The sequence below is a fragment of the Haematobia irritans genome, chromosome 2 (genome assembly GCF_050003625.1).
Source record: "Haematobia irritans isolate KBUSLIRL chromosome 2, ASM5000362v1, whole genome shotgun sequence".
NCBI lineage: Eukaryota > Metazoa > Arthropoda > Insecta > Diptera > Muscidae > Haematobia > Haematobia irritans.
The window spans coordinates 165701029-165727172 of record NC_134398.1 but is presented as its reverse complement, the minus strand read 5'-3'; the positions used below and the strand labels follow the sequence as shown (position 1 = coordinate 165727172).

The window sequence follows — 26144 nt, the reverse complement described above, 5'->3', positions numbered from 1 at the left end:
TAGATATACAATTTTGACAAAATTTTCTATAGAAATAAAATTTTGACAAAATTTTCTATAGAAATAAAATTTTGACAAAATTTTCGATAGAAATAAACTTTTGAAAAAATTTTCTATAAGAATAAAATTTTGTATAGAAATAAAATTTTGACAAAATTTTTTATAGAAATAAAATTTTGACAACATTTGCTATAGAAATAAACTTTTGACAAAATTTTCTATAGAAATTTTGAAAAAATTTCTATAAAAATAAAATCTTGACAAAATTTGTTTAGAAATAAAATGTTGACAAAATCTTCTATAGAAATAAAATTTTGACAAATTTTTCTATAGAAATAAAATTTTGACAAAATTTTCTATAGAAATAAAATTAAAAAAAAAATTGCTACATTATTTTTGGTTCGAGTGGCAACCATGATTATATGGACGGATTTTTGTGTGATTGGGGATCGGCTATATATAACTATAGACTGATATGTACCAATTTTGACATGGTTGTTACTAGCGCAATGAACCAAATTTCAACCGAATCGGATGAATTTTGCTCCTCCACGATGTTCCAGGGGTCAAATTTGGGGATCGATTTATATGGGGGCTGTATATAACTATGGATCGATATGTACCAATTTTTGAATGGTTGTTATAGACCATATACTAACAGCACGTACCAAATTTCAACCTGATCGGATACATTTTGCTCCTCCAAGAGGTTCCGGAGGTCAAATCTTGGGATCGGTTTATATGGGGGCTATATATAATTATGGACCGAAAAGGAACAATTTAGATTGAGACAAATCCCCTATATAAAGGGTGATTCTTTTGAGGTTAGGATTTTCATGCATTAGTATTTGACAGATCACGTGGGATTTCAGACATGGTGTCAAAGAGAAAGATGCTCAGTATGCTTTGACATTTCATCATGAATAGACTTACTAACGAGCAACGCTTGCAAATCATTGAATTTTATTACCAAAATCAGTGGCAGAAAATCCGCTTTTTTATCGACAAATTTTGTTCAGCGATGAGGCTCATTTCTGGTTGAATGGCTACGTAAATAAGCAAAATTGCCGCATTTGGAGTGAAGAGCAACCAGAAGCCGTTCAAGAACTGCCCATGCATCCCGAAAAATGCACTGTTTGGTGTGGTTTGTACGCTGGTGGAATCATTGGACCGTATTTTTTCAAAGATGCTGTTGGACGCAACGTTACGGTGAATGGCGATCGCTATCGTTCGATGCTAACAAACTTTTTGTTGCCAAAAATGGAAGAACTGAACTTGGTTGACATGTGGTTTCAACAAGATGGCGCTACATGCCACACAGCTCGCGATTCTATGGCCATTTTGAGGGAAAACTTCGGAGAACAATTCATCTCAAGAAATGGACCGGTAAGTTGGCCACCAAGATCATGCGATTTGACGCCTTTAGACTATTTTTTGTGGGGCTACGTCAAGTCTAAAGTCTACAGAAATAAGCCAGCAACTATTCCAGCTTTGGAAGACAACATTTCCGAAGAAATTCGGGCTATTCCGGCCGAAATGCTCGAAAAAGTTGCCCAAAATTGGACTTTCCGAATGGACCACCTAAGACGCAGCCGCGGTCAACATTTAAATGAAATTATCTTCAAAAAGTAAATGTCATGGACCAATCTAACGTTTCAAATAAAGAACCGATGAGATTTTGCAAATTTTATTCGTTTTTTTTTAAAAAAAGTTATCAAGCTCTTAACAAATCACCCTTTATATGTTCTTCCGTTTTCTGCCCAAAACGGCCAAAATACACACATTTTCATTTTAAAATCTCTACTGGCTTTAGATTTAAAATTTCCCATTTTGTATTAACATTGTGCTCCGTCTTGGGACATTAACCAATGTAAATTTTAAGTCTAGATATTTTGTGTCCAAATTGGTTAAGATTTAAATATATTTACCTTTGTGTATGGCACCCAACATAGTTGAAGGATTTGAGGTCGTATCGAAAATGTAGATCTACAAAGCTGTTCGGGGTAATATAGTCGGTCCGGCCTAGCTTTTGACTTTCCTTACTTGTTTTTACTAACAGTTTGCGTCCCAGGGCATTAGCCGGCTCAAATTTTAAACCTAGAGATTTAGTATAAGTGTATTTTTTTTTTCTAAATCGGTTCGGTTTTAAATATATATAATTGGAATATGAACATTTATATATTTCTCGCTACAAATTTTAAGGATTTGTGATGGAATCCAACATTTTGGTGTACGGTATGATATAGTCGGTTTCGCCCGTCCATCGTCCCCGTGCGTTAGCCGGTTTAAATTTCATATCTAGGGAAATTTTTTTCCAAATCAGATCACATGTAGTGAGAATATAAACCAAGATATAGATCATCCAGCAAATTTGAAGGATTTGAGATGTTATCGAACAGGACTAAAGTTGTAGCTTCTCACCGCTTTAGTCACAATGTCCTCAGGAATCTTGTTCATACCTGTCTGTTATGCCACCTGATCTAGAGGCTCTCTTTTGTAACGTTGGATCTGGCATTCTAGTTAGTGAAGATAAATCCTTACAGTTCTGAGAGTTATGTGAAAATTATGTCCATCAATGAAGAGTATTGGAGAAAGGTAATGACTTGGGAAGAAATTCCAAATTGATTTCTGGTGGATCGGCTATGATTCAATTTTTGAATGATTGCTTGGGCATGAACATCGACTACGTGTTTCGATTTTCAGGCGTATCAAAGCAAAAATAAGGACCCACAAGACTTTAAAAAACCAAATTGTGGGAGACCTCTATATTGGCGCTAGAACTTTATATAGTCCGAGATGCGACACTAGCAATACCAGGTTACCTAAAGCAATATAATACTGTATGTCAAATTTTCAAGCGAATAACTCTACTCGTTCGAAATTTAGTGTGATTTCAACAGACGGACGGGCAGATATGGCTGTATCGACTAATAATTTCACCACGAGCTAGAATACAGGAAATCTCAATTAAATATTTCTATGCATTAGAAACAGAATGAAAAAGTTTATATATCGAGCTTACTCTAATACTGGGTTTTGAAATAGGCCATGATTTAAGGATGAATTGATGAAGAGCAATTAACTGCAAATGACAGTTTTGCATTTTTTTGATTGTGGTTTTCGATTTCATTATACCATTTTTGATGATGTTTCACCAAAAAGAAGCTGGCAAAAATGTGGGGAGCACCTTTGATAAACTTTCGATAACGTTGGTTATAACGTTTTCGAGCGATGGGCCGATATCTCATACTTTCGGATCACGTTCCACGGGATCAGTCCCAAGTTCTAGCGAATCCATGTTTCGTCAATAACGCAACTTTCGTGGTTCTCGGTAATATCACTTGTGATGGTAGCCATAGATGGATAATTGTGACCGTATGCGGTACACTGGTTCATCTGAGCGATTTGCCTTTCGAAGAGACAAGCGAACTGAACACACCTACAGTTATAAATTTTCTTTTTATGTTATACCACACTGTGGAACAGGGTATTATAAGCTAGTGCATATGTTTGCAACACCCAGAAGGAGACGGATAGACACATGGTGTCTTTGCCAATAATGCTCAGGATGGGTCCCTGAGTCGATCTAGCAATATCCGTCTGTCTGTGAACACATTTTTGTGAGTGTTCACAGACGGACGGACGGACAGACGGAGTTTAAGTTCAATCGCCTTCAAATTTGGCACAAGTTTCTGTTTGGGTCTGTTTTGATTTTGGAAGAAATCGGTTCAGATTTAGATATAGCTCCGATATATATCTTTCGCCCGATATGCATTTATATGGACTCAGAAGCCAAAGTTTTACCCTGATTTGCTTGAAATTTTGCTCAAACATAGCACTTGGTCGTATAGTTAAGTGTGCAAAATTTTATTAAAATCGGTTCAGATTTAGATATAGCTCCCATATATATGTTTCGCCCGATATGGACTTATATGGCCCAGAAGCCAGAGTTTTACCCTAATTTGCTTGAAATTTTGCACCAGAAGAACAATAAGTCCTATAGTCAGGTGCGCCAAATTTAATTGAAATCGGTTCAGATTGAGATATAGCTCCGATATATATCTTTCGCCCGATATGCATTTATATGGACCCAGAAGCAAGAGTTTTACCCTGATTTGCTTGAAATTTTGCTCAAACATAGCACTTGGTCGTATAGTCAAGTGTGCAAAATTTTATTTAAGTCGGTTCAGATTTAGATATAGCTTCCATATATATATTTCGCCCGATATGGACTTATATGGCCCAGAAGCCAGAGTTTTACCCTAATTTGCTTGAAATTTTGCACCAGGAGATAAATAAGTACTATAGTCAGGTGTGCCAAATTTAATTGAAATCGGTTCAGATTGAGATATAGCTCTCATATATATCTTTCGCCCGATATGCATTTATATGGACCCAGAAGCCAGAGTTTTAGCCCAATTTGGTTGAAATTTTGCACTAGGAGTACAATTAGTAGTGTAGTCAAGTGTGCTAAATTTTATTGAAAATGGTTCAGATTTAGATATATCTCCCATATATATCTTTCGCCCGATTTTCCGTCATATGACCACAGAGGTCAAAGTTGTAGTCCGATTTACGTGAACAGCGAGTAGAATTAAAATACTAAATATGCATGTCAAATTTGGTTGAAATCGGTTCAGATTTCTATATGGCTTCCATATATATGTTTTTCCGATTTGGCCAAAAATACCCACATTTTCCTTGTAAAAACGTCACTGATAAGTCGAAAACTTGTAAAAATGACTCCAATTTTCCTATACTTTTAATAAATATCTATCGAGCGATAAATCATAAATACACGTTTGCAAAGTTACTTAAAAATTGTTTCAGAGTTAAATGTTTCCCATACTTATTTTTTACAAACATTTTTTTCCACCTAGGGCATTAGCCGACTTAAATTTTAAGTCTATAGAAGACTAACAAATTTTTTTCAAATTATTTAAATATATGTATATGGGAACATAAACTTTATATATAGCACTCAACACATTTGATGGATTTTATAGGGTATCGAAAATCGAAAATGTGGATCTACAAAGTGGTGCAGGGTTTAATATAGTCGGCCCCGCCCGACTTTAGACTTTCCTTACTTGTTTTTTTTTTTTTTGTTTTTTTTTTTTTTTTTGCAAATCGAATGACAATTTGGATCTCGTAATTCTCGAATCCCGATCACATATGGACCGAAGATAAAAGAGAGGAGAGTACTGCGTGAATATATTGTTTATCCAGACACGAAAATTCTGTAAAGATACTATGTAAACTAATGCCGATGAAATCATCAGAGGATAACATTGTCCGATTACGAAACATACTGGAATTCCATTACTAAAACCGAAACCGTGTAGTAAAACCCGTAAGATACTGTTTCGAATAATTAACGAGTTTATGAATTACTCTTAGTTTTAAGAGTCTATTAAGAGTTCATTCATATTTCCCATTAAAATATATTAATATAGAAAATCTTATACAATTCATTCAATATTCTTGACATTCTTCAAATATACCACAGGATTTATTTTCTATTGACGAATAGAAAAATTGCAATGAAACATAACAATATCCACCTCTAATTTCTAAATTCTAATCACTATAGAAAAGCTAAAAAATCTCGCAAATATGTTCTTCCTACATGTGAAGCGTATACAACATTTCCTTTGATGTTACATAATTGCATTCAAGTAGTTATTGTTGTCTGACAATGAGTGAAAAAATCACAAACATACGTCCATACGTGGACTTTAACATGAAACGGGATGTGAAAACTAATTTTGTCTCATGGCGCCGCAACGACTTAAACACACCCACAACTAGGCAACTTTAAACACGCACACAATAACAATTACCACACCATCGAAATGGTCATTTGTGTTAGATTGTCATCACAAATGCTAGAGAAGCAAGCAAGCACATGTAGCAACTCAAGTAAATTTGTCCTTCTAAACAATACAAAAAAAAAAAAAACAAGTACTGAAAAGGACTACAAGCCTTATTGTGTTGTCATAAAAGTGTGTATGAGTATGCTAACTTGTTTGTGAAAAAATAAGAGGCGTGTATGTGAAGGATGTCCATGAATATGCAACCGCGTTCTCAATGTCATCATGCCTGTCAATGTTATATCATCATAAGTGTTGCAGTCGATGATGATGATGCTGATGGAAGAAATACAGAGACATACGAGTATTCATATCATTCACTTACTCACTCGCAGTACTCAAAACATAAAGCGGAAATCCCACAACACATGTACACACATGTTCAAAGAGATCTTTGTAGAGAGGGGACAGTGGGGCTAAATTATCTCATGCTATCTTGTCTTGCCTTGTCACGTCGTTCAACATGTTCAAGTTTTTGAAAACAACTATGCAACTCTTATTCAAATCCTGTCTATCCCACTTGTCCAGGTATCTCTATGATCCTGTGTTATCTGATGCTGGCATCATGTCTATACATATTTTTTTGATGTTTGAAAAAAACCCATACCTACGACGTTTTCAGCTATTTGCAAATCGTCTGTCAGTGATGGTGATGAGTATGGTGTATGTACTTCAACTTTACTTCCGCATTCTACCAACTTCCTTTTCCTAACATCTCTAGCATCACTCTTCACAACGACTGGCTTAACATCACAAGGCACGTAGATGTTTGCTTCATACTTGGTCCAGGGTTTGATTTTGAATTAAACTTCATTAGATAGTGAAATGTACTTTTTTTCGTTTGCAATTATCTCAAGTAGATGGGAATTTGATTAGGAAAAGTGAACAAACAGTTCTACATTATTTTTTAACTTGACTTGAAGTTATCATTAGGATAAGTGATGGAAAAAAGTAAGTTAGTCAAAATGAATATTTGAAAGTAAAAAAACAATAATGTTAAATTTTTAACAACCTTACAAAAGCATTTTGATCTATTGCATTCAGAAATAAAATTATAATGGAATTCCGGAGTGATAATGCACTAAAAGAAAATTTGGCCAGTTCCAAAGATCTTATCGTATCACTATCGATTTTAGTGTCGATTTCAAGCCAAAGATGCTGACAATTTAAATAGGGAATTAATTAGAAATTAATTCTCTTTTAAATTTGATTTTTCCATACTTGGCACTTGGCAGGAAATATATTTGCATTTATTTATATTTTTCTATTTTGTATGTCTTATCAAAGCCCTTTAGAACGTGTTAAAGATAATTTTAATTTCCAAATTCAGACCCCATTTCAAGTAGAAATTATGTTATGTTTTAAAAAACGTCTTTAAAATAAAGTTTTGGAAAATGTCCCATTTTGGAATGATTTTTTCTTCATAGTCATTGCAAATATTCAAATAATTTTTAGACAATTTTTCAAAATTATTAAAGAGAAATTGACTTTAGTCAAACAACATTTTTTTCATAAAAAGCTGGCCATTTTAAGTCGGATCACTTAACTGGAAGGATAAAATGACTTTAACCGAAGGTTTATCGACTTTCAGGCAAAAAGAGAAATTCTTCTATGCTAAGCAAAATTTTCATTCGTATTTTTTGAACAAGAAATCTTTCACTTCACAATATTTTTCAGAGTGTATTTGCTTTGTATTTGACTGGAAAACCACAGGTGGCTATCGCTAGAGGCCTCCAACATTTAAATGTGAATGAATCGTTTCTTTATTGTGTTCGTTAATGTGCTAATGCTAGTATTGCATCGCGTCCAAAAGTTGAAGGGGAAAAACTGGTAACAACATCAGAAATTATCTGAAAAGTGAAGGTCAGATTTGATCGAAATCCATACCGCAGTAGTAGAAAACTTGTTTGTTAGCTGAACATATCGCAAGAACCGATGCAACACATATGGAAAAATGAACTCAAGCCATCGAAGTTCCTCAAAGCGCAAGAGTTCACCGAACCATAACAAAAAATTAGATTGGAAACAAGTAAGGAAAGTCTAAAGTCGGGCGGGGCCGACTATATTATACCCTGCACCACTTTGTAGATCTAAATTTTCGATACCATACCACATCCGTCAAATGTGTTGGGTGCTATATATAAAGGTTTGTCCCAAATACATACATTTAAATATCACTCGATTTGGGCAGAATTTGATAGACTTTTACAAAATCTATAGACTCAAAATTTAAGTTGGCTAATGCACTAGGGTGGAACACAATTTTAGTAGAAAAATATGGGAAACATTTAAATCCAAAGCAATTTTAAGGAAACTTGGCAAAAGTTTATTTATGATTTATCGCTCGATATATATGTATTAGAAGTTTAGGAAAATTAGAGTCATTTTTACAAATTTTCGACTAAGCAGTGGCGATTTAACAAGGAAAATGTTGGTATTTTGACCATTTTTGTCGAAATCAGAAACACATATATATGGGAGCTATATCTAAACCTGAACCAATTTCGATCAAATTTGGCACACATGACTATATTACTAATTGTACTCCTAGTGCAAAATTTCAACCAAATTGGGCCAAAACTCTGGCTTCTGGGGCCATATAAGTCCATATCGGGCGAAAAATATATATGGAAGCTATATCCAAATCTGAACCGATTTCAATCAAATTTGGCACACATGACTATACTACCAATTGTACTCCTTGTGCAAAATTTCAAGCTAATCGGGATAAAACTCTGGCTTCTGGGCCCATATAAGTGCATATCGGACGAATGATATATATGGCAGCTATATCTAAATCTGAATCGATTTCAACCAAATTTGTACGCATAGCTACAATGCTAAATCTACTCTCTGTGCAAAATTTCAACCAAATTAGGCCACAACTCTGGCTTTTAGGATCCTATTAGTCCATATCGGGCGAAAGATATATATGGGAGCTATATCTAAATCTGAACCGATTTCAATCAAATTTTGCACACTTTACTGTACTACTAATTGTAGTACAAATTTGGCCAAAAATCTGGCTTCTGGGGCCATATAAGTCCATATCGGGCGAAAGATATATATGGGAGCTATATCTAAATCTGAACCGATTTCAATCAAACATTGCACACTTTAAGTGTAATGTTTGTACAAAATTTCAAGCAAATCGGTATAAAACTCTGGCAGCTGGATCCATATTAGAGCATATCGGGCGAAAGATATATATGGGAGCTATATCTAAATCTGAGCCGATTTCTTCCAAAATCAATAGGGTTCTATTCTGACCCAAATTAGGAACATGTGCCAAATTTGAAAGCGATTTGACTTAAATTGCGACCTAGACTTTGATCACAAAAATGTGTTCACAGACGGACGGACGGACGGACGGACGGACGGACGGACAGACGGACGGACAGACGGACATGGTTATATCGACTCAGGGACCCACCGTGAGCATTATTGCCAAAGACACCATGTGTCTATCTCGTCTCCTTCTGGGTGTTACAAACATATGCACAAACTTATAATACCCTGTTCCACAGTGTGGCGCAGGGTATAAAAAGAATAGATTCGCTTGCACGAAAGCGGTCTGTTGCCGTATTTGGTTTTCTTCGTTCGGGAGCCATTCCAAATTTATAAATTTGTGAATATACAAAATGATCGGGGTTACTTGCCAAAGAGGTCAGCTGTAAATTTAAACCTTCGATTGGTCACAAGAACTTGAGCGCCGCCTATGGTAATGGCGTGAGCCACCGTAACGGCCGATGGTTTTTCCCCGCTTATGGAGAGAATAAATGCTGATTATTATCGCGAAAATATCATAATATCCTTGACGCCCTTGGCAGACAAACATTTCGGCCGCAATCCATGGACACTCCAACAGGACTCTACGTCATCGCACACAGCACGCGTCAACCATGAATGGATAAGAAAAGAGGTTCCTCGCTTCATTTCAGAATGCGAAGAATGTCCACCCGAATCTCGGAATCTCAATCCGTTTTGCGTTTTTTACGAACGGGGAAGTTTGGAGAGTAAGGTTGATAGTAAAAATGCCAAAGTAACGAGCATCTCAAAACAGCGCTTATCCGGAAGTAGGCCATAATAAAAGGCGCCACTTTCGTGCCATGTGTGATAGCTTTTTTGGCTGTTTGTTTCATAGGAGAAGTAGGCTTGTTTTGTTTTTGAACAATAAAATTAAAAAATATTTAATAAAATATAGCGCTTTGTGAATTTCATATCAGTCACCATGTACATATCGTGATAGGGAAAAGCGACTCGTCTATTGACTCAATATGTTAATCAACATAATTTTTGGCTTCCTTATAAGAACAGAAATGATGATCAGGCAGGTCATACGTCATCGAACGGAAAAAGTGGTAATCAGAACCAGCAATGGCTGGGCTATACTGCGGGGGTTTCGAAATTCCTATTTGTTGTGTTTTCAAATACGTTTTTACGGATGTTGAGACATGTGACCGAGTTCCATACTAATTGCGATTGTTTCACTCGGTTACAACAGCTCATAGTACACCACACCCTGCTGGTTTCATCAAATACTCCGCATAAATCTATATCGGATACAATATATATATATGGGAACTATATCTAAATCTTAACATATTTTATCCAAAATCATAGAAATCTACTTTAACTTAAAAAACACACTTGAGCCAAATTTTAAGTCCTTTGGACTAAAACTGCGACCTATGTTAAGCTTTGATTACATAAATATGTTCACAGACAGACGGACGGACAGGCGGACGTAACTAAATCGACTCAGGGGCCGGCCTTGAGCGTTATTGCCAAATGCACTATGTGTCTATTTCGTCTCCTTCTGGGAGACGTGACACCTGTTCCACAGTGTGACGCAGGGTATAAAAATGTTGATAGGTCATTCTGATTTTTCGACCCTATAAACTTGTTAAAGTCTATGTTCATAAACAAATTTGTCTAAAAAAATTTGGAAGGATTTGGTGAGTGGTCTTCTTTAGTCATAACTTCAATATAATATTCAAATATTTTTAGCAAATAAAAAGCAGCAGCCATTTACAATATTTGAATTTGACAAATATTGTACATTAATAAAATAAAATCTTATGCACACAGAAATAATTTCATAAATCTTGAACCAACATAATGGATATTTTTCATTAACACAATGAAATCGTTCATTAATATTATGAAATGCTTCATTACAATAGCGTAAAATTTCACAGTATTTACGAAATTGTTCCATTGGCTCATACTATCATAAATATTTATTATTAATATTTTAAATAAATTACATTAATGTTAGTTCAATACCTAATATCCTCTTTTCCTATCTTTCTTCTTATTTTGTTTTGCAGAAGATGCTGTCCATATCACAGCCATACTTGGTGAAGGTGTCATATTCAATTGTCACGTTGAATTCCCCAATGATCATCCAGTCCCGTACGTCCTACAGTGGGACAAGAAGGTGAGCGAAACGGTACGATATCACAAGATAATATTTCTTCTCTAAACTCTCTTTTTTAGTATAATGAAAAGCTTCAGAACAGAAAGAAAGTAAATGTCTAAAGAAAACAATTCAATAATACAACATACATAACAGAATAGTTTTGCATTAAAATAAAACAAATAACAAAATAAAGACGATGAGGAAGAACAAGGGAAAACTTAAGTAAAGATAAACATAAAAAGAAATACCCGAAAACTCTCGAATGAGACTAAAACACCTCATTATCAACTCGTACCCATCCCTCCCAAAAGAACCAAACCTCGAAATTCAAGAAACGTTTATGTTCATTTTTTTTATTTAATATATTGTAAAATTCAGTGAATAGTAACAAGCACATGGGACAAAAAGCGGTTTTAAACAAATAAACTGATATAATATGTATATCAGGATTTCTGGATGGATTCAACTGGTTTTTACCAATTTTAAATTCTTAGAATTCGAAACTGTTAAACTTTATCACAAGGGACTCTAGTATTCTCCAGAGTATTTAAATTGTTTAGTTAGATGGTACTTGCTATAAAACAATAGCGCATTACATTGTTTGTTCGTAATTTTGAATGATAAGATATTCGGTGTCTTGGTGTAAATGTTTGACACTATCAATTAATCACGAACGCATAGATACTTTATCTTGTATGAGACACTTTTAGACTACCCACCAGCATGGAGTTAGCACATACTGAATTTCCTTTTTATCGATCAGTGTCGCCACTTCTATATTTAGCCCTGTGATAAGGGCTTTTTACTTAGGGCGAATCGATTTACGCGTTATGTGTGAAACCACTATTGAAGTATTCGGAGATATCACCAGCATTACTGAAAAACGATAAAATACCTTTTACTAAATTTTGGTGTTTTTAACAAACAACTTTTCTTTTTCCAATATAATTGAGAGTGTTTATTTTGTATAATCTTCAAAAATGGACGTTCGCTAATTAATCCTAATAGGGATGCTGGTGATTGGCAAAAATCGCAAACTCATTCTGAACGTCCTGATTCAGCTTCATTTCGCGGCTGATAGCTAAGAGTTTCTACTTCTGCTAGTTCTATTAATCTATATACTCCAAACGATTGATTGCGTTTTACACATAAAATAGAGTACTCAAAAGTTATTTGATTAGTTTTTATTCCTCCACCGTGACCACTAAGGCAATAACCCATTATAACAGATATAGGGAGAGATAACTGAGATAAGTTTCTGTTGATTAATCTCTTTGAGAGATTTACCATAGCCTATAGCACTTTTCAAGTTGGAGAACACGTAGCCCAAAGACTTGATTGCATCTTAACATTCTGAGTGCATATCCTCTAACGTAACATGGGGGAATACTAATAGTGAAATTCTGAGTGGGTGTTGTGATGTCCGTCCATCTGTCATATTAAAGTCTGATCGAAACAAGCAATCGCCGTGAAACTTGTCACAAGGGATTTTTATTAAAGTAATTCGGAAGGTATTGAAACAGACCATATCGGACCGTCCATAAACCTATCCGCAGGGTTAATTTCTCGAGTCTCCTGGAAGAGAAAATTCCATTCGAACCGGTCGATTTTTTATACATGTTTGCTCCATTTCGTTACCCATATTTGATTCCTGGAAGAACTAATTTTATCCGATTCGATTGTTATAATATCAGTATAACTATAACTTAACTAATTTTTTTTTCATTAATGTTTCTTTATTGAATCTTTCATATGAAGAAAATGACAATAAGTTTTCAAATCTTAAACTAACTTTGTATTTATGGGTTTCAAGTTTTAACGTATTTTTAAGGATTTTGTATGCAATTTGAATTGTATGCAATTTTACATGTGTGTAGTAGTACTTCATATCACGTCCAATGTGGTTGTTCTTCGAAGGCGTATGTGTCCTTCAAATGTTAACAAGCCTCTTGCAAGGGCATTTGGATGGGCATTTAGTTTATTGGTATAGCGTAGGCAGTGATAATTATTTTCTTCCGCAACGGGTTTTACGTTTGAGTCTTTGTGGGTATTTACATTTCTGACTTACCAAGGGGCACCGATGAGTGCTAATAAATGCGAATGTGGTTGTTATAGTTAATCATGTAGTTGGAATATCTGCAGTAAATATGATACATAGGAGAGGTCCAAGTATACTATGTTACCTTGTGGTACTCTCACGTGGATGCTTTTGGTATACGAAATAGTGTCCTTTTCTTTTACTGCAATGGTCCGATTTGATAGACAACTCGATAACAATCCATGGGAAGTGATTCAGTATTACATACCAATTACCAATTACATACCTATTATCAATACTGATCTATTGTCAACCGTATGCAGGCACTTTTATCCTGTATTCTCTTTAGTTAACTAGAAGACTGTTTATAGCATACTTTCATGTCTTAAAATATCAATACTGTGTATTCAATAGCAAATAATGAGCTGGCTAGTCTATGCAGTGTAGTCCCAGTGCACCTATTACTCCACTTCGATAATGCATTTTGAATAAATATAAGTTCTGAGACACATATCTGTCATCCTTTTTATACCCTCCACCATAGGATGGGGATGGGGGGTATATTAACTTTGTCATTCCGTTTATAACACATCGAAATATTGCTCTAAGACCCCGTAAAGTATATATATTGTGGGTCGTAGTGAAATTCTGAGTCGATCTAAGCATGTCCGTCCGTCCGTCCGTCCGTCCGTCAGTCTGTTGAAATCACGTTAACTTCCAAACGAAACACAAGTAGTTGTTATTGATGTAGGTCGGATGATATTGAAAATGGGCCATATCGGTCCACTTTTACGTATAGCCCCTACATAAACGGACACCCAGATTTGGCTTGTGGAGCCTCTCAGACAAGCTGAAATTTGGTACATGGTGTTGGTATATGGTCTCTCACAACCGTGCAAAACTTGGTCCACATCGGTCCATAATTATATATAGCCCCCATATAAACCGATCGCCAGATTAGGCTTGCGGAGCCTCAGAGAGAAGCAAATTTCATCCGATCCGGCTGAAATTTGGTACATGGTGTTAGTATATGGTCTCTAACAACCATGCAAAAATTGGTCCATATCGGTCCATAATTATATATAGCCCCCATATAAACCGTTCACCAGATTTGACCTCCGGAGCCTCTTACAAGGCCAAAATTCATCTGATTCAGATGAAATTTGGTACGTGATGTTAATATATGGCCTCAAACATCCATGCAAAAATTGGTCGATATCGGTCCATAATTATATATAGGCCCCATACAAACCTATCCCCAGATTTGACCTCCTGAGCACCTTGGAAGAGCAAAATTCTTCCCATTCGGTTGAAATTTGGTACGTAATGTTAGTATAGGGTATCCAACAACCATGCAGGAATTGGTTCCTATCAGTCCATAATAATATTTAGCTCCCATATAAACCGATCCCCAGATTTGACCTCCGGTGCCTTTTGGAGAAGCAAAATTCATCCGATTTGGTTGAAATTTGGTACGTAGTGGTAGCGTATGATATTTAACAACCATGTGAGTTGAAATTTGTGGATGACAGTCTTTCGTAGAAGTTTCTACGCAATCCATGGTGGAAGGTACATAAGATTCGGCCTGGTCGAACTTACGGCCGTATATACATGTTAATTATAAAAAATTAAAAATTATTAAATTGTAGGAAAAAATTAGGATTTGACCATTACTGTTCCTTGTGCTTAACTGAATTTTATTTTATAAAATAAACATAAACGTATATCTTGAAAAGTTGTCGGTTTAACGTGTATAAATCTCACATATTATTTTAATTTAAATCCCCATATACTGTGAGTATTTATGAAAAGAAATTCCATGTTCTTTAAATAAAACATTTAACTTGAAAATGAAACAAACATGAAACCTAATATTTTAATTTCAAACCTAACAAAAATTAACCAAATTTAGTATTTATAGAGTATTTTTTTTTGTTGGTCATGAATTGGTTGTAGAGTAATGATTTAAAAACATCTAACTAACCATCTTTTGTTTTGTATAAAAAAAAATAATCAAATTTTGTTGAAATTCTTGCAAGATGGATTCGTATCCAAATAAATATTACCTAATATCTATATATATATAATATTGGCTGTAATTATATGACTTACGTAAAATACATTTTTCTTTTAATTTTTTTTGTAAACCATTCTTGAGTTTTTGGTTTTTATACGTTTTATAACATGGCCCAGAGAAAAGGCTTTTTTTAATCAATCTATACAAGATACAGTTTTCACATTTTCGTATTTATCTTTAGTAAATGCTTTGTTTTGTTTTTTTTTTTTTGTTTTTTTTTTTAATGCTTTCTTCCTTTAACTTTTCATTCGAAAAAAAAAACAACCAAAAGGTTTTTGCATTACGGTAAAACGTATATTCATTTTTCGTTTTTTTTTTTTATTTTTTTTTTTATTTTCTTATTTTGCTGAAATCAAAACAGTAACAATAAACACTAAAGCAACCTATCAAGCTTTAATAAAACTTTACCAAAGAGTGTTTTTAAATTCAAAGATTAGGCTTTTGAATAGCAACCTAAAAGCTTCTTTTAACACAAAATACCGTACATTCAAAGTAACTTTACTCCAAACCAAAATAATTACACTAATATACAGTTTTTTTTAGAATGCAAATGCTTAAGCCAAGTATGAGAATATAATATTTACATGACCAAATACAAAAAGGAACACTATTTTTGTATTAAGATTATTTTTTGTTTTTAATTTTGTTTTATATTTCACCTTTCCTAATATGAACGTTTTTGATTTTTGTAATGTTTGGGAAATTATAAATTGGTCATTCGAAGGCGACAATATTAAAAAGAGAAAATTAAAAGTCATATTAAGCAAAACGTTGCAAAAAGAAATAAAAGTGTTAATTTGGGTAAAGCTGTTGATTTTGGGCTCGGAATTGTTACAAAATCTGACCAGAAGCAATGGACTTATCATAGGCTGGAAGTCATTCTTTAAGTATACGATGTAAATAAAACAGCAAATAAAATTTTGTTACAATTTCTATTTTAATCGCTACGCAAAGACGTGCTAAAATTTGTTGGAAGAAATTCCATTTTTTCTGGGCTTACAGTCCAGTATCCTGACCAACATAACTCTCAAAAATTTGGCACACTCGCCTAAATATAGCTAAAAAAATTAAATGAAATAAAACCCTTTATATACATTCTAAATTTTGATGAAATCAGGAGTCGATTTCCGTCCGCCCGTCCGTCCGTCGCCTATAGAAATCAAACGGTCAGATGAAATTGAACAAGAAAAGCTATCGGTTTGAAACTTAGTACAAGTAGTACTTATTGATGGAAGTTAAATGGTATTGCAAATGGGCCATATCCAATCTCTTTCAGGTATAGCTTCCTTATAAACCGGCTCCCAGATTTGAATTTCCTATAGCAATATAGAATTTCATCCGATTCGTTTATGTGATTTTTTGAGGATTTTCCTCGAAATTTGCATTTTTTAAGAGTTGTCACGATCCAGAAAATAAATTGGAAGTTGTTCCACAAATAGTTCTCTTAAAGCGCATCCCGGAATGGTCCATCGATTTTTTCAACTTCCAATGCAGTCCTTTGGACAAGTCTACAAACATTTCTTCTAAAGCGTATCGTGGGATCTCTCAATGATTGTCTCCACTTCCGATGCAGTCCTTTTGGACAAGTCCACACACATTTATTCTAAAGCGCATCATGGGATACGCCAATGATGTATTTCCACTTCCGATGTAGTCCTTTTTGGCAAGTATTAGAAAGTACGCAATTAAGCTATTTTAAGTGCAAATGTATGTTTTGGACAATTAAATTTCACAAAAAGAAAGAAAATTAATAAAAAAAGTAAGAAAAATATAATAAAAAAATTTCCTCCCCCGTGGGATTTGAACCTGTGCCGTTTGACTTTTCCATGGAAGTTCTTTTGTGAAGGTTTTGCAAATTACGAACATTTTTAATTTTTTTGTTGATATTTAATGAAAAAAATGTATATTTATGCAAATATATATGCCGAAAATGACAAAAAGGAAAACGATGTATATCAAAAGAAAATAATTTTTTAACAAAAATATTTGATAAAAAAATTTCGCTGGTGAGATTTGAACTTGCGTTTCTTATTTTTCCGAGAAGCAGTTAGAATGCTTTGCCTTGGTGTCCTGTTAAGATCATATCAACAACCATTTGAATTGACGTTTCGAAGTTTTGTGTTCAATGGTGTTTATGACTGAGTGTGCTAAGGCGTTCTGTTATGAGGCAAGCAACCCCAGATTCAACCCCTGGTCGAAGCGAAAAAGTTTTTCAAATTGTTAAAATTAGATAATATGAAAATAACAGTGAAATAAAAAATATTGATGAAAATAAAAAGTGAAATTTGTGAAGATTTTTTTTTTTCGTTTTTATACCCTCCACCATAGGATGGGGGGTATATTAACTTTGTCATTCCGTTTGTAACACATCGAAATATTTCTCTAAGTATATATATTCTGGGTCGTGGTGAACTTCTGAGTCGATCTGAGCATGTCCGTCCGTCCGTCCGTCCGTCTGTTGAAATCACGCTAACTTCCGAACGAAACAAGCTATCGACTTGAAACTTGGCACAAGTAGTTGTTATTGATGTAGGTCGGATGGTATTGCAAATGGGCCATATCGGTCCACTTTTACGTATAGCCCCCATATAAACGAACCCCCAAATTTGGCTTGCGAGCCCTCTAAGAGAAGCAAATTTCATCCGATGCGGCTGAAATTTGGTACATGGTGTAAGTATATGGTATCTAACAACCATGCAAAAACTGGTCCACATCGGTCCATAATTATATACAGCCCCCATATAAACCGATCCCCCTATTTGGTTTGCGAGGCCTCTAAGAGAAGCAAATTTCATCCGATCCGGCAGAAATTTGGTACATGGTGTTAGTATATGGTCTCTAACAACCATGCAAAAATTGGTTCACATCGGTCCATAATTATATATAGCCCCCATATAAACCGATCCCCCGATTTGGCTTGCGAGGCCTCTAAGAGAAGCAAATTTCATCCCATCCGGCTGAAATTTGGTACATGGTGTTAGTATATGGTCTCTAACAACCATGCAAAAATTGGTCCACATCGGTCCATAATTATATATAGCACCCATATAAACCGATAACCAGATTTGACCTCCGGAGCCCCTTGGAAGACCAAAATTCATCTGATTTAGTTGAAATTCGGTACGTGGTGTTAATATATGGCCTCAAACTCCCATGCAAAAATTGGTCGAAATCGGTCCATAATTATATATCGGCCCCATATAAACCGATCCCCAGATTTGACCTCCAGAGCCCCTTGGAAGAGCAAAATTCTTCCCATTCGGTTGAAATTTGGTACGTGATGTTAGTATATGGTATCCAACAACCATGCAGGAATTGGTTCCTACCAGCCCATAATTATATTTAGCTCCCATATAAACCGATCCCCAGATTTGACCTCCGGTGCCTTTTGGAGAAACAAAATTCATCCGATCTGCTTGAAATTTGGTACGTGGTGATCGTATATGATATTTAACAACCATGCCAAAAGTGGTCCATATCAGTTCATAATCATATATAGCCCCATATAAACCGATCCCGAGATTTGGTTTTGGAGCCACTTGGAGGAGCAAATTTCATCGGAGTGAGTTGAAATTTGGTACATTGTGCTAGTATATGGTCGTTAACAACATGCCTAACTAGGTCCATATCGGTCTATAGTTATATATATCCCTCAGATAAATCGATTTCCAATCACACAAAAGTTGGTCCATATCAAGTTCATAATTGTATATAGCCCCCATATAAGCGACCCCCATATTTCAATTCTGGCTCTCTACGTACCGTACAAAAAGTCCATATCGATTCGTAATTATTTGTAGACTTAACTATACATAACTTTTTTGTCTAAAAGGTAGTACTTCCGTCCTATCACAAGCCCATGTAAAATTCATCTGAGATGATCCAAGTTGGCACTACTTACTTTTTTGGAAACTCTTTTTTTTGCTGGGGAATTAACATCCGTTTTGCTCTAGGACGCATCTTTAAGGATATATGGTCAAAATAAGTTTGAATTTTGTGAGTATTATTTGCGTAATTTTGATTTTTTTGGGGTCACGAATTAACGTCCTTTACGCTCTAGACGAATATTTAAAAAGATATGGCCAAAATAAGCTTTTCATAAATAATTTGAATTTTTAGACCGCATATAAACCGTTCCTCAGATTTGATTTCTGGAGCCTCCTGGAACAGCAAATAGCATACGATCTCCTTGAAAAAATCATACGTGATGTTGTTGTTGTTTTATGTCCTCTGATACCGATGAAAGAATTGGACCATATATATAAATAATCCGAGAAGAGTAAATTTCATCAGATCTGGTTGAATTTTGGTAGTTGATGTAAGTATATATCATCTACCAACCGTAACCAAATTGGTCCATATTGGTCGATAATTAAATATTGCCCTCGGCTTTTGGCTTGCCTGATTTCTCGGAAGACAACTGGCCGATAAGTGATTGGTTACCACTCAGAATTGGCTATTTATACCCTTCACCACTACTGTGGTACAGGGTATAATAAGTTTGTGCATTTGTATGTAACGCCAAGAAGGAGTAATCATAGACCAACCTTTTAGTATACGGATCGGCTTAGAATTAAATTCTGAGTCGATTTAGCGATGTCCGTCCGTCTGTATGTCTGTCTGTCCGTCTGTCTGTCTGTTGATGTATTTTTGTGTACAAAGTACAGCTCGCAGTTTTAGTCCGATTGTCCTAAAATTTGGTATAGGGTCCTGTTTCGGCTCAAAGACGATCCCTATTGATTTTGGAAAAAATCGGTTCAGATTTAGATATAGCTGTCATATATATTTTTCACCGATCTGGTCATAATTGGCGTGTATATAAACCGATCTTCCTCAAATTCCGTACATCCGAATATTTTATGAGTCTCGAAAAACTTGCAAAATATCAGCCAAATCGGTTCAGATTTAGATATAGCTCCCATATATAGCTTTCACCCGATTTACACTCATTTGCTTTTGGAAAAAATCGGTTCAGATTTAGATATAGCTGTCATATATATTTTTCACCGATCTGGTCATAATTGGCGTGTATATAAACCGATCTTCCTCAAATTCCGTACATCCGAATATTTTATGAGTCTCGAAAAACTTGCAAAATATCAGCCAAATCGGTTCAGATTTAGATATAGCTCCCATATATAGCTTTCGCCCGATTTACACTCTTTTGCTTTTGGAAAAAATCGGTTAAGATTTAGATATAGCTGTCATATATATTTTTCACCGATCTGGTCATAATTGGCGTGTATATAAACCGATCTTCCTCAAATTCCGTACATCCGAATATTTTATGAGTCTCGAAAAACTTGCAAAATATCAGCCAAATCGGTTCAGATTTAGATATAGCTCCCATATATAGCTTTCGCCCGATTTACACTCATTTGCCCACAGAGGCCAATTTTTTGCTCCGATGTAGTTGAAATTTTGCATAGGGATTAGAAATAGCATTGTAGCAATGCGTGCCAAAGTTGGTTGAAAACGGTTCAGATTTGGATATATCTCCCATATATATGTTAGCTTTCGCCCGTTTTACACTTATATGTACACAGAGGCCAATTTTTAACTCCGATTTAGTTGAAATTTTGCACAGAAGGTAGAATTAGCATTGTAGCTATACGTGCCAAATTTGGTTGACATCGATTCAGATCTAGATATAGTTCCCATATATATATGTTTTTCTGATTTCGACAAAAATGGTCAAAATACCAACATTTTCCTTATTAAATCGCCACTGCTTAGTCGAAAAGCTGTAAAAATGACTCTAATTTTCCTAAACTTCTAATACATATATATCGAGCGATAAATCATAAATAAACTTTTGCGAAGTTTCCTTAAAATTGCTTCAGATTTAAATGTTTCCCATATTTTTTTTTTTTTTGCTAAAATTATGTTCCACCCTAGTGCATTAGCCAACTTAAATTTTGAGTCTATAGATTTGGTAAAAGTCTATCAAATTCTGTCCAAGTCGAGTGATATTTAAATGTATGTATTTGGGGCAAACCTTTATATATAGCACCCAACACATTTGACGGATGTGATATGGTATCGAAAATTTAGATCTACAAAGTGGTGCATGGTATAATATAGTCGGCCCCGCCCGACTTTAGACTTTCCTTAATTGTTTTGCCTTGTTTTAGTGATACGTTTGCGACATATCCAGGATTTCTGGTATGTCCTATGACAATCTTAGGCTATGTTAGGTTAGGTGGCTGCCCGTTGTATCAGGCTCACTTAGACTATTCAGTCCATTGTGATACCACATTGGTGAACTTCTTTCTTATCATTGAGAGCTACCCGATCCCATGTTAAGCTCAATGCCAAGGGACCTCCTTTTTATAGCCGAGTCCGAACGGCGTTCCACATTGCAGTGAAACCACTTAGAGAAGCTTTGAAACCCTCATAAATGTCACCAGCATTACTGAGGTGGGATAATCCACCGCTGAAAAATTTTTGGTGTTAGGTCGAAGCAGGAATCGAACCCACGACATTGTGTATGCAAGGCGGTCATGTTAACCATTTCACCACGGTGGCTCCCTACGACAATCTTGGTTTAGTTGGTTTCCGGAACAACAACTGATTTTGGACGATTCACACGAAATTCGTCGTGGAGTGAACTACGATCTCGGTTGAATTCACCTTACCATCTATAAACACTGGTCGTTGACAGAGGTACATCGCCAAAAATTGAATTAAATTCAAATTCGTACAAAATAATCGCACGAAAATATTCAGGATTTAAATAGCATAAATTGCAATCTTGCAATATCAGTTGGTTTCCGGAACAACAACTGATTATGGACGACAACAGCACACTCCTATATATAAAGCGATCAATAACTAAAGAGGCTTAAATAGGTATTTACTCTGCCGGTTATATCTAACATAGACTCCACATGGCTCAAATTACAATTCGGCAAGTGTTGCCACAATCCTAGCAATTCAATTGTGTATGGCAGTTTTTAGCAACACTTTTTAAGCAGTCCATAGTCGAGGGTATGTAAGCCACCTTCTGGCCCAACTTTCGGTAGTATGTACTTGGTTCTGATAATAAAATTTATAAAATATTGTTTTTATTAATTATTAAAAATTTTCAAAACAATTAATCAAAAACGTTTCAATATAATTTTTATTATTATATGATTTTCTTATAAAACACTTTTACAAACACACACTGTAAGCTTTTCTAGATTATATAACAAAATATTTTTACACAAATTATACTAAAATACAAAATTTATACAAAAATAAATTAAAAAAAAAAATTCTCAAAAATTCTACAAAAATATTTCCACTTAGAAATAGTTACTTATTGAGAAATATAGAGGATTAAAAAAAGAGAGAGAGAGTGAGAGAAGAAAAATTTCCATCCCACCCACTATAACCTCAACCACCGTCACCACCTATCACAACGAAAAATCAATTCGATTGTATCCATTTGTTTCAAAATAGCAATTATCAATAACAATAACATTGCCAACAGCATAAATTAATAATAAAATTTATCGATTTAAAGAATCGTCATGAAACTGAACAGAACGAGTCAAAAATTCAAATTCAAAACACCAATGCAATCAAACACCACTCTCTTCACCATGAAAAAAAAGCAACAACTCACTTCACTCTATGAAATTCCAATTGTCACCAATTTGTAAAATGCATTTTTATTCCAGTCTTACTAAATTTAATTATGACAACATGTTATTGTAGCCCTAACCGATATTAGAATTCTTATACAATTTACCTAAACATCGAAATGAATGCACAGTAGAGAAAACTATCACGTAACGTTTTTGTGTTAAATGCAATTAAAAACTGTAAAAAAAAAATATTCTCAAAATAATATTAATAAGAAAAACTAAGTCATATTTATGTTATGACAATTTCGATTTTTTTCTACTGTTGTGTAAGCAAATGAAATTAAATTTTCCAATTCAATCACCACTATGAATAAAATCACTCTACTACCACTATAATTTCCACCTTAGTTTTAACACAATTTTATTTGCCATACATCAAGCAAATGCAACAAAAAAAGCAAGTTTATTTAAATTCAATTAAAACAATCAACAGGGAATAAATCATCTAGCAAACAAAAAATGATATTACATATATTTTTGTTTGTATATACAAAAAATTTTTGTAACTCTGATGACATGCATTTCCGTTTCCTCTAATGACTCTTCTCACTCCTAGCTAAGGGCATTGTTGAGATTTTTGCTTGTTTGTTTTATAGTATCACTTCACCTATTCACCAAAATTTTAGTGCAAATCTGCAGAGTTCAGCAAATTAGTATTATGTGTAAATGGTTGTTTTTTTTTTTTTTTTTTAACAAAAATTTATTTTATAAAATTTATTAAATTCTCCTCTTTCATCAAAAAGCAAAAAATATAGAGCATCACATATTTCACACTTCCTTTCTAATAGCTTCGTTAGGCTATAAAAAAAAAAAACAAATAAAAAACATAAATCCGCACATGGCAACACATTTAAATTGATTATTTCGATTACCCAGTTTTGTGTTAACGTTATTGTTTTAATTTTTTTTTTACTTAATAAAACGTTACACCTTATTTCCTGCCTAGTTGTTTTGCGTCTTTTTTTTTTTTCATTTCTCCATTTGAATAATTGTTTGCAATTTATTTATATGATGAGTCTGTATGTGTGTTTTTATGAAATTCCTATAAAACTGTTTTATACATTCTGCTTTTATTATATTATGCACGAAATAAAATTTTCCTAAAATTTAACAAAATAATAAAAAAATGCTGCAGTTCATAAAGTGATATATTATAACGCATTAAAACGATTTCATATTTTCTATTATATAGGTAAATATTTAATAAAAATAAAAACAATGTTCGTTATTAATGAAATTGTTTTTTTATAGCTTAAGACCACATCGATGACAATTGCATTATCAATATAATGATCACAATTTATAACTGAAACCATGATTTATTTTTATTGGTATACAAACTATATTGAATAAAAATTTAACAACATGAAGTGAAAAAAAATACATTGCTTTAAGCATGAATATTTCTCGTCCTTAAATATTAATAAGACTTTTGTCTTTCATAGAGAAGCATTTGTCTGGAACAACGAATTTTCGTGTGACCAAATGTCGATTAATTTTCCATTCAAAAGGGCTTTGTCGGGATTTGACTTTAACGTGATATAAATTTTGGCTTTAATAGGGTCCCTAAAAATAATAAAAACGTATATTGTTGGTTGTTTTATGCTAAAAATGTTTCAAGAAGTAGAAAGTCGAGATGTCAAAAATCGAATTTTCAATAATTCCAAATGTCAAAAATCGATTTCTTATTCTTAAAAGTTTTAAAATCGAATTTTTCAAATATGAACAAAATCGAAATTTTGATTTTATCGAAAGTCAAATAGGAGAAATTCGACATTTTCAAATTTTGAAAGAATCCAAATATCGAAAATCCGCCTATTACAAAAAATTTTAATTTTATTACCTCCACCATGGATGTGAGGTATAATAACTGTATTCTCGTTTGTAACACATAGAAATAATGGTCTCAGGCCCCTTACGATATATAAAAGGGCGATTTTTTAGCTATTAACATTTAGAGAACACAGATTTAAACAGCTGACGTACGTTTCGAGTTTTGTTTCAATTTCAAACATCTTCAGTTTGGTCTATAATTTAACCACGAACGTTGTTCCTACAAATGAACGACGTTTGCGTACTCTGTTAAGAAAGTTCATCCCATGAAAAATTGTGTTCAGCGATGAAGCTCATTATGGGCTCAATTGGTACGTAACTAATCAGAATTGCATTACAGTAGCTTCCAATGCATATAGAAAAGTTAAAGTTTAATGCGGTTTATTAGTTGGGGGAATCATTGGAACGTAACTGTAAATGGTGAGCGCTACCGTGATATGATGCCCAAAATGAAACTTGCATGAAATGTGGTTTCAACAAGACGTTGCTATATTCCCCGCTCTAGATTAGGCGATTTAACGCCTTTAGACTCTTTTTTATGGGGGCTATGTTAAACATCATGTCTATACAAAAAATCCGCTTCAATCGACACATTAGAAGACAACATTGAAGCATCTATTCGTGAGATACATACCGGTCGAAATAATGCAAAGAGAATGTCAAAATTCGACTAATCAGATAAAGCATTTGAGGCGCAGTCACCATTTGCATGAAATAATCTTCAAACATTAAATTATATAGAACGATTTAAATAAAGATTTAATATATTTTTCTACATTTTATGTTTTTATACCCTCCACCATAGGATATTTATATATTTACTTTGTCATTCCGTTTGTAACACATCGAAATATTGCTCTAAGACCCCTTAAAGTATATATATTCTGGGTCGTGGTGAAATTCTGAGTCGATCTGAGCATGTCCGTCCGTCCGTCTGTTGAAATCACGCTAACTTCCGAACGAAACAAGCTATCGACTTCAAACTTGGCACAAGTAGTTGTTATTGATGTAGGTCGGATGGTATTGCAAATGGGCCATATCGATCGACTTTTACGTATAGCCCCCATATAAACCGACGCTCAGATTTGGTTTGCGGAGCATCTTGGAGGAACAAAATTCATCCGATCCGGTTGATATTTGGTACATGGTGTTAGCGTATGGTCTCTAACAACCATGCAGAAATTGGTCCATATCGGTCCACTTTTACGTATAGCCCCCATAAGAGAAGCAAATTTCATCCGATCCGGCTGAAATTTGGTACATG

General features: G+C 34.4%; 1 protein-coding gene across 4 annotated transcripts in view; it reads left to right on the top strand.

Moving 5' to 3' along the window:
- tutl (immunoglobulin superfamily member turtle) overlaps positions 1 to 26144 on the top strand; it is a 478391-nt gene that overhangs the window by 209651 nt on the left and 242596 nt on the right. For 3 of the 4 annotated variants that reach the window (XM_075296784.1, XM_075296785.1, XM_075296787.1), the window contains exon 4: positions 11207 to 11328. In XM_075296784.1, coding sequence (XP_075152899.1) covers positions 11207 to 11328 — 122 coding nt within the window. The remainder of the gene's footprint in view (positions 1 to 11206; positions 11329 to 26144) is intronic. The other variant, XM_075296786.1, reaches the window with a different exon arrangement.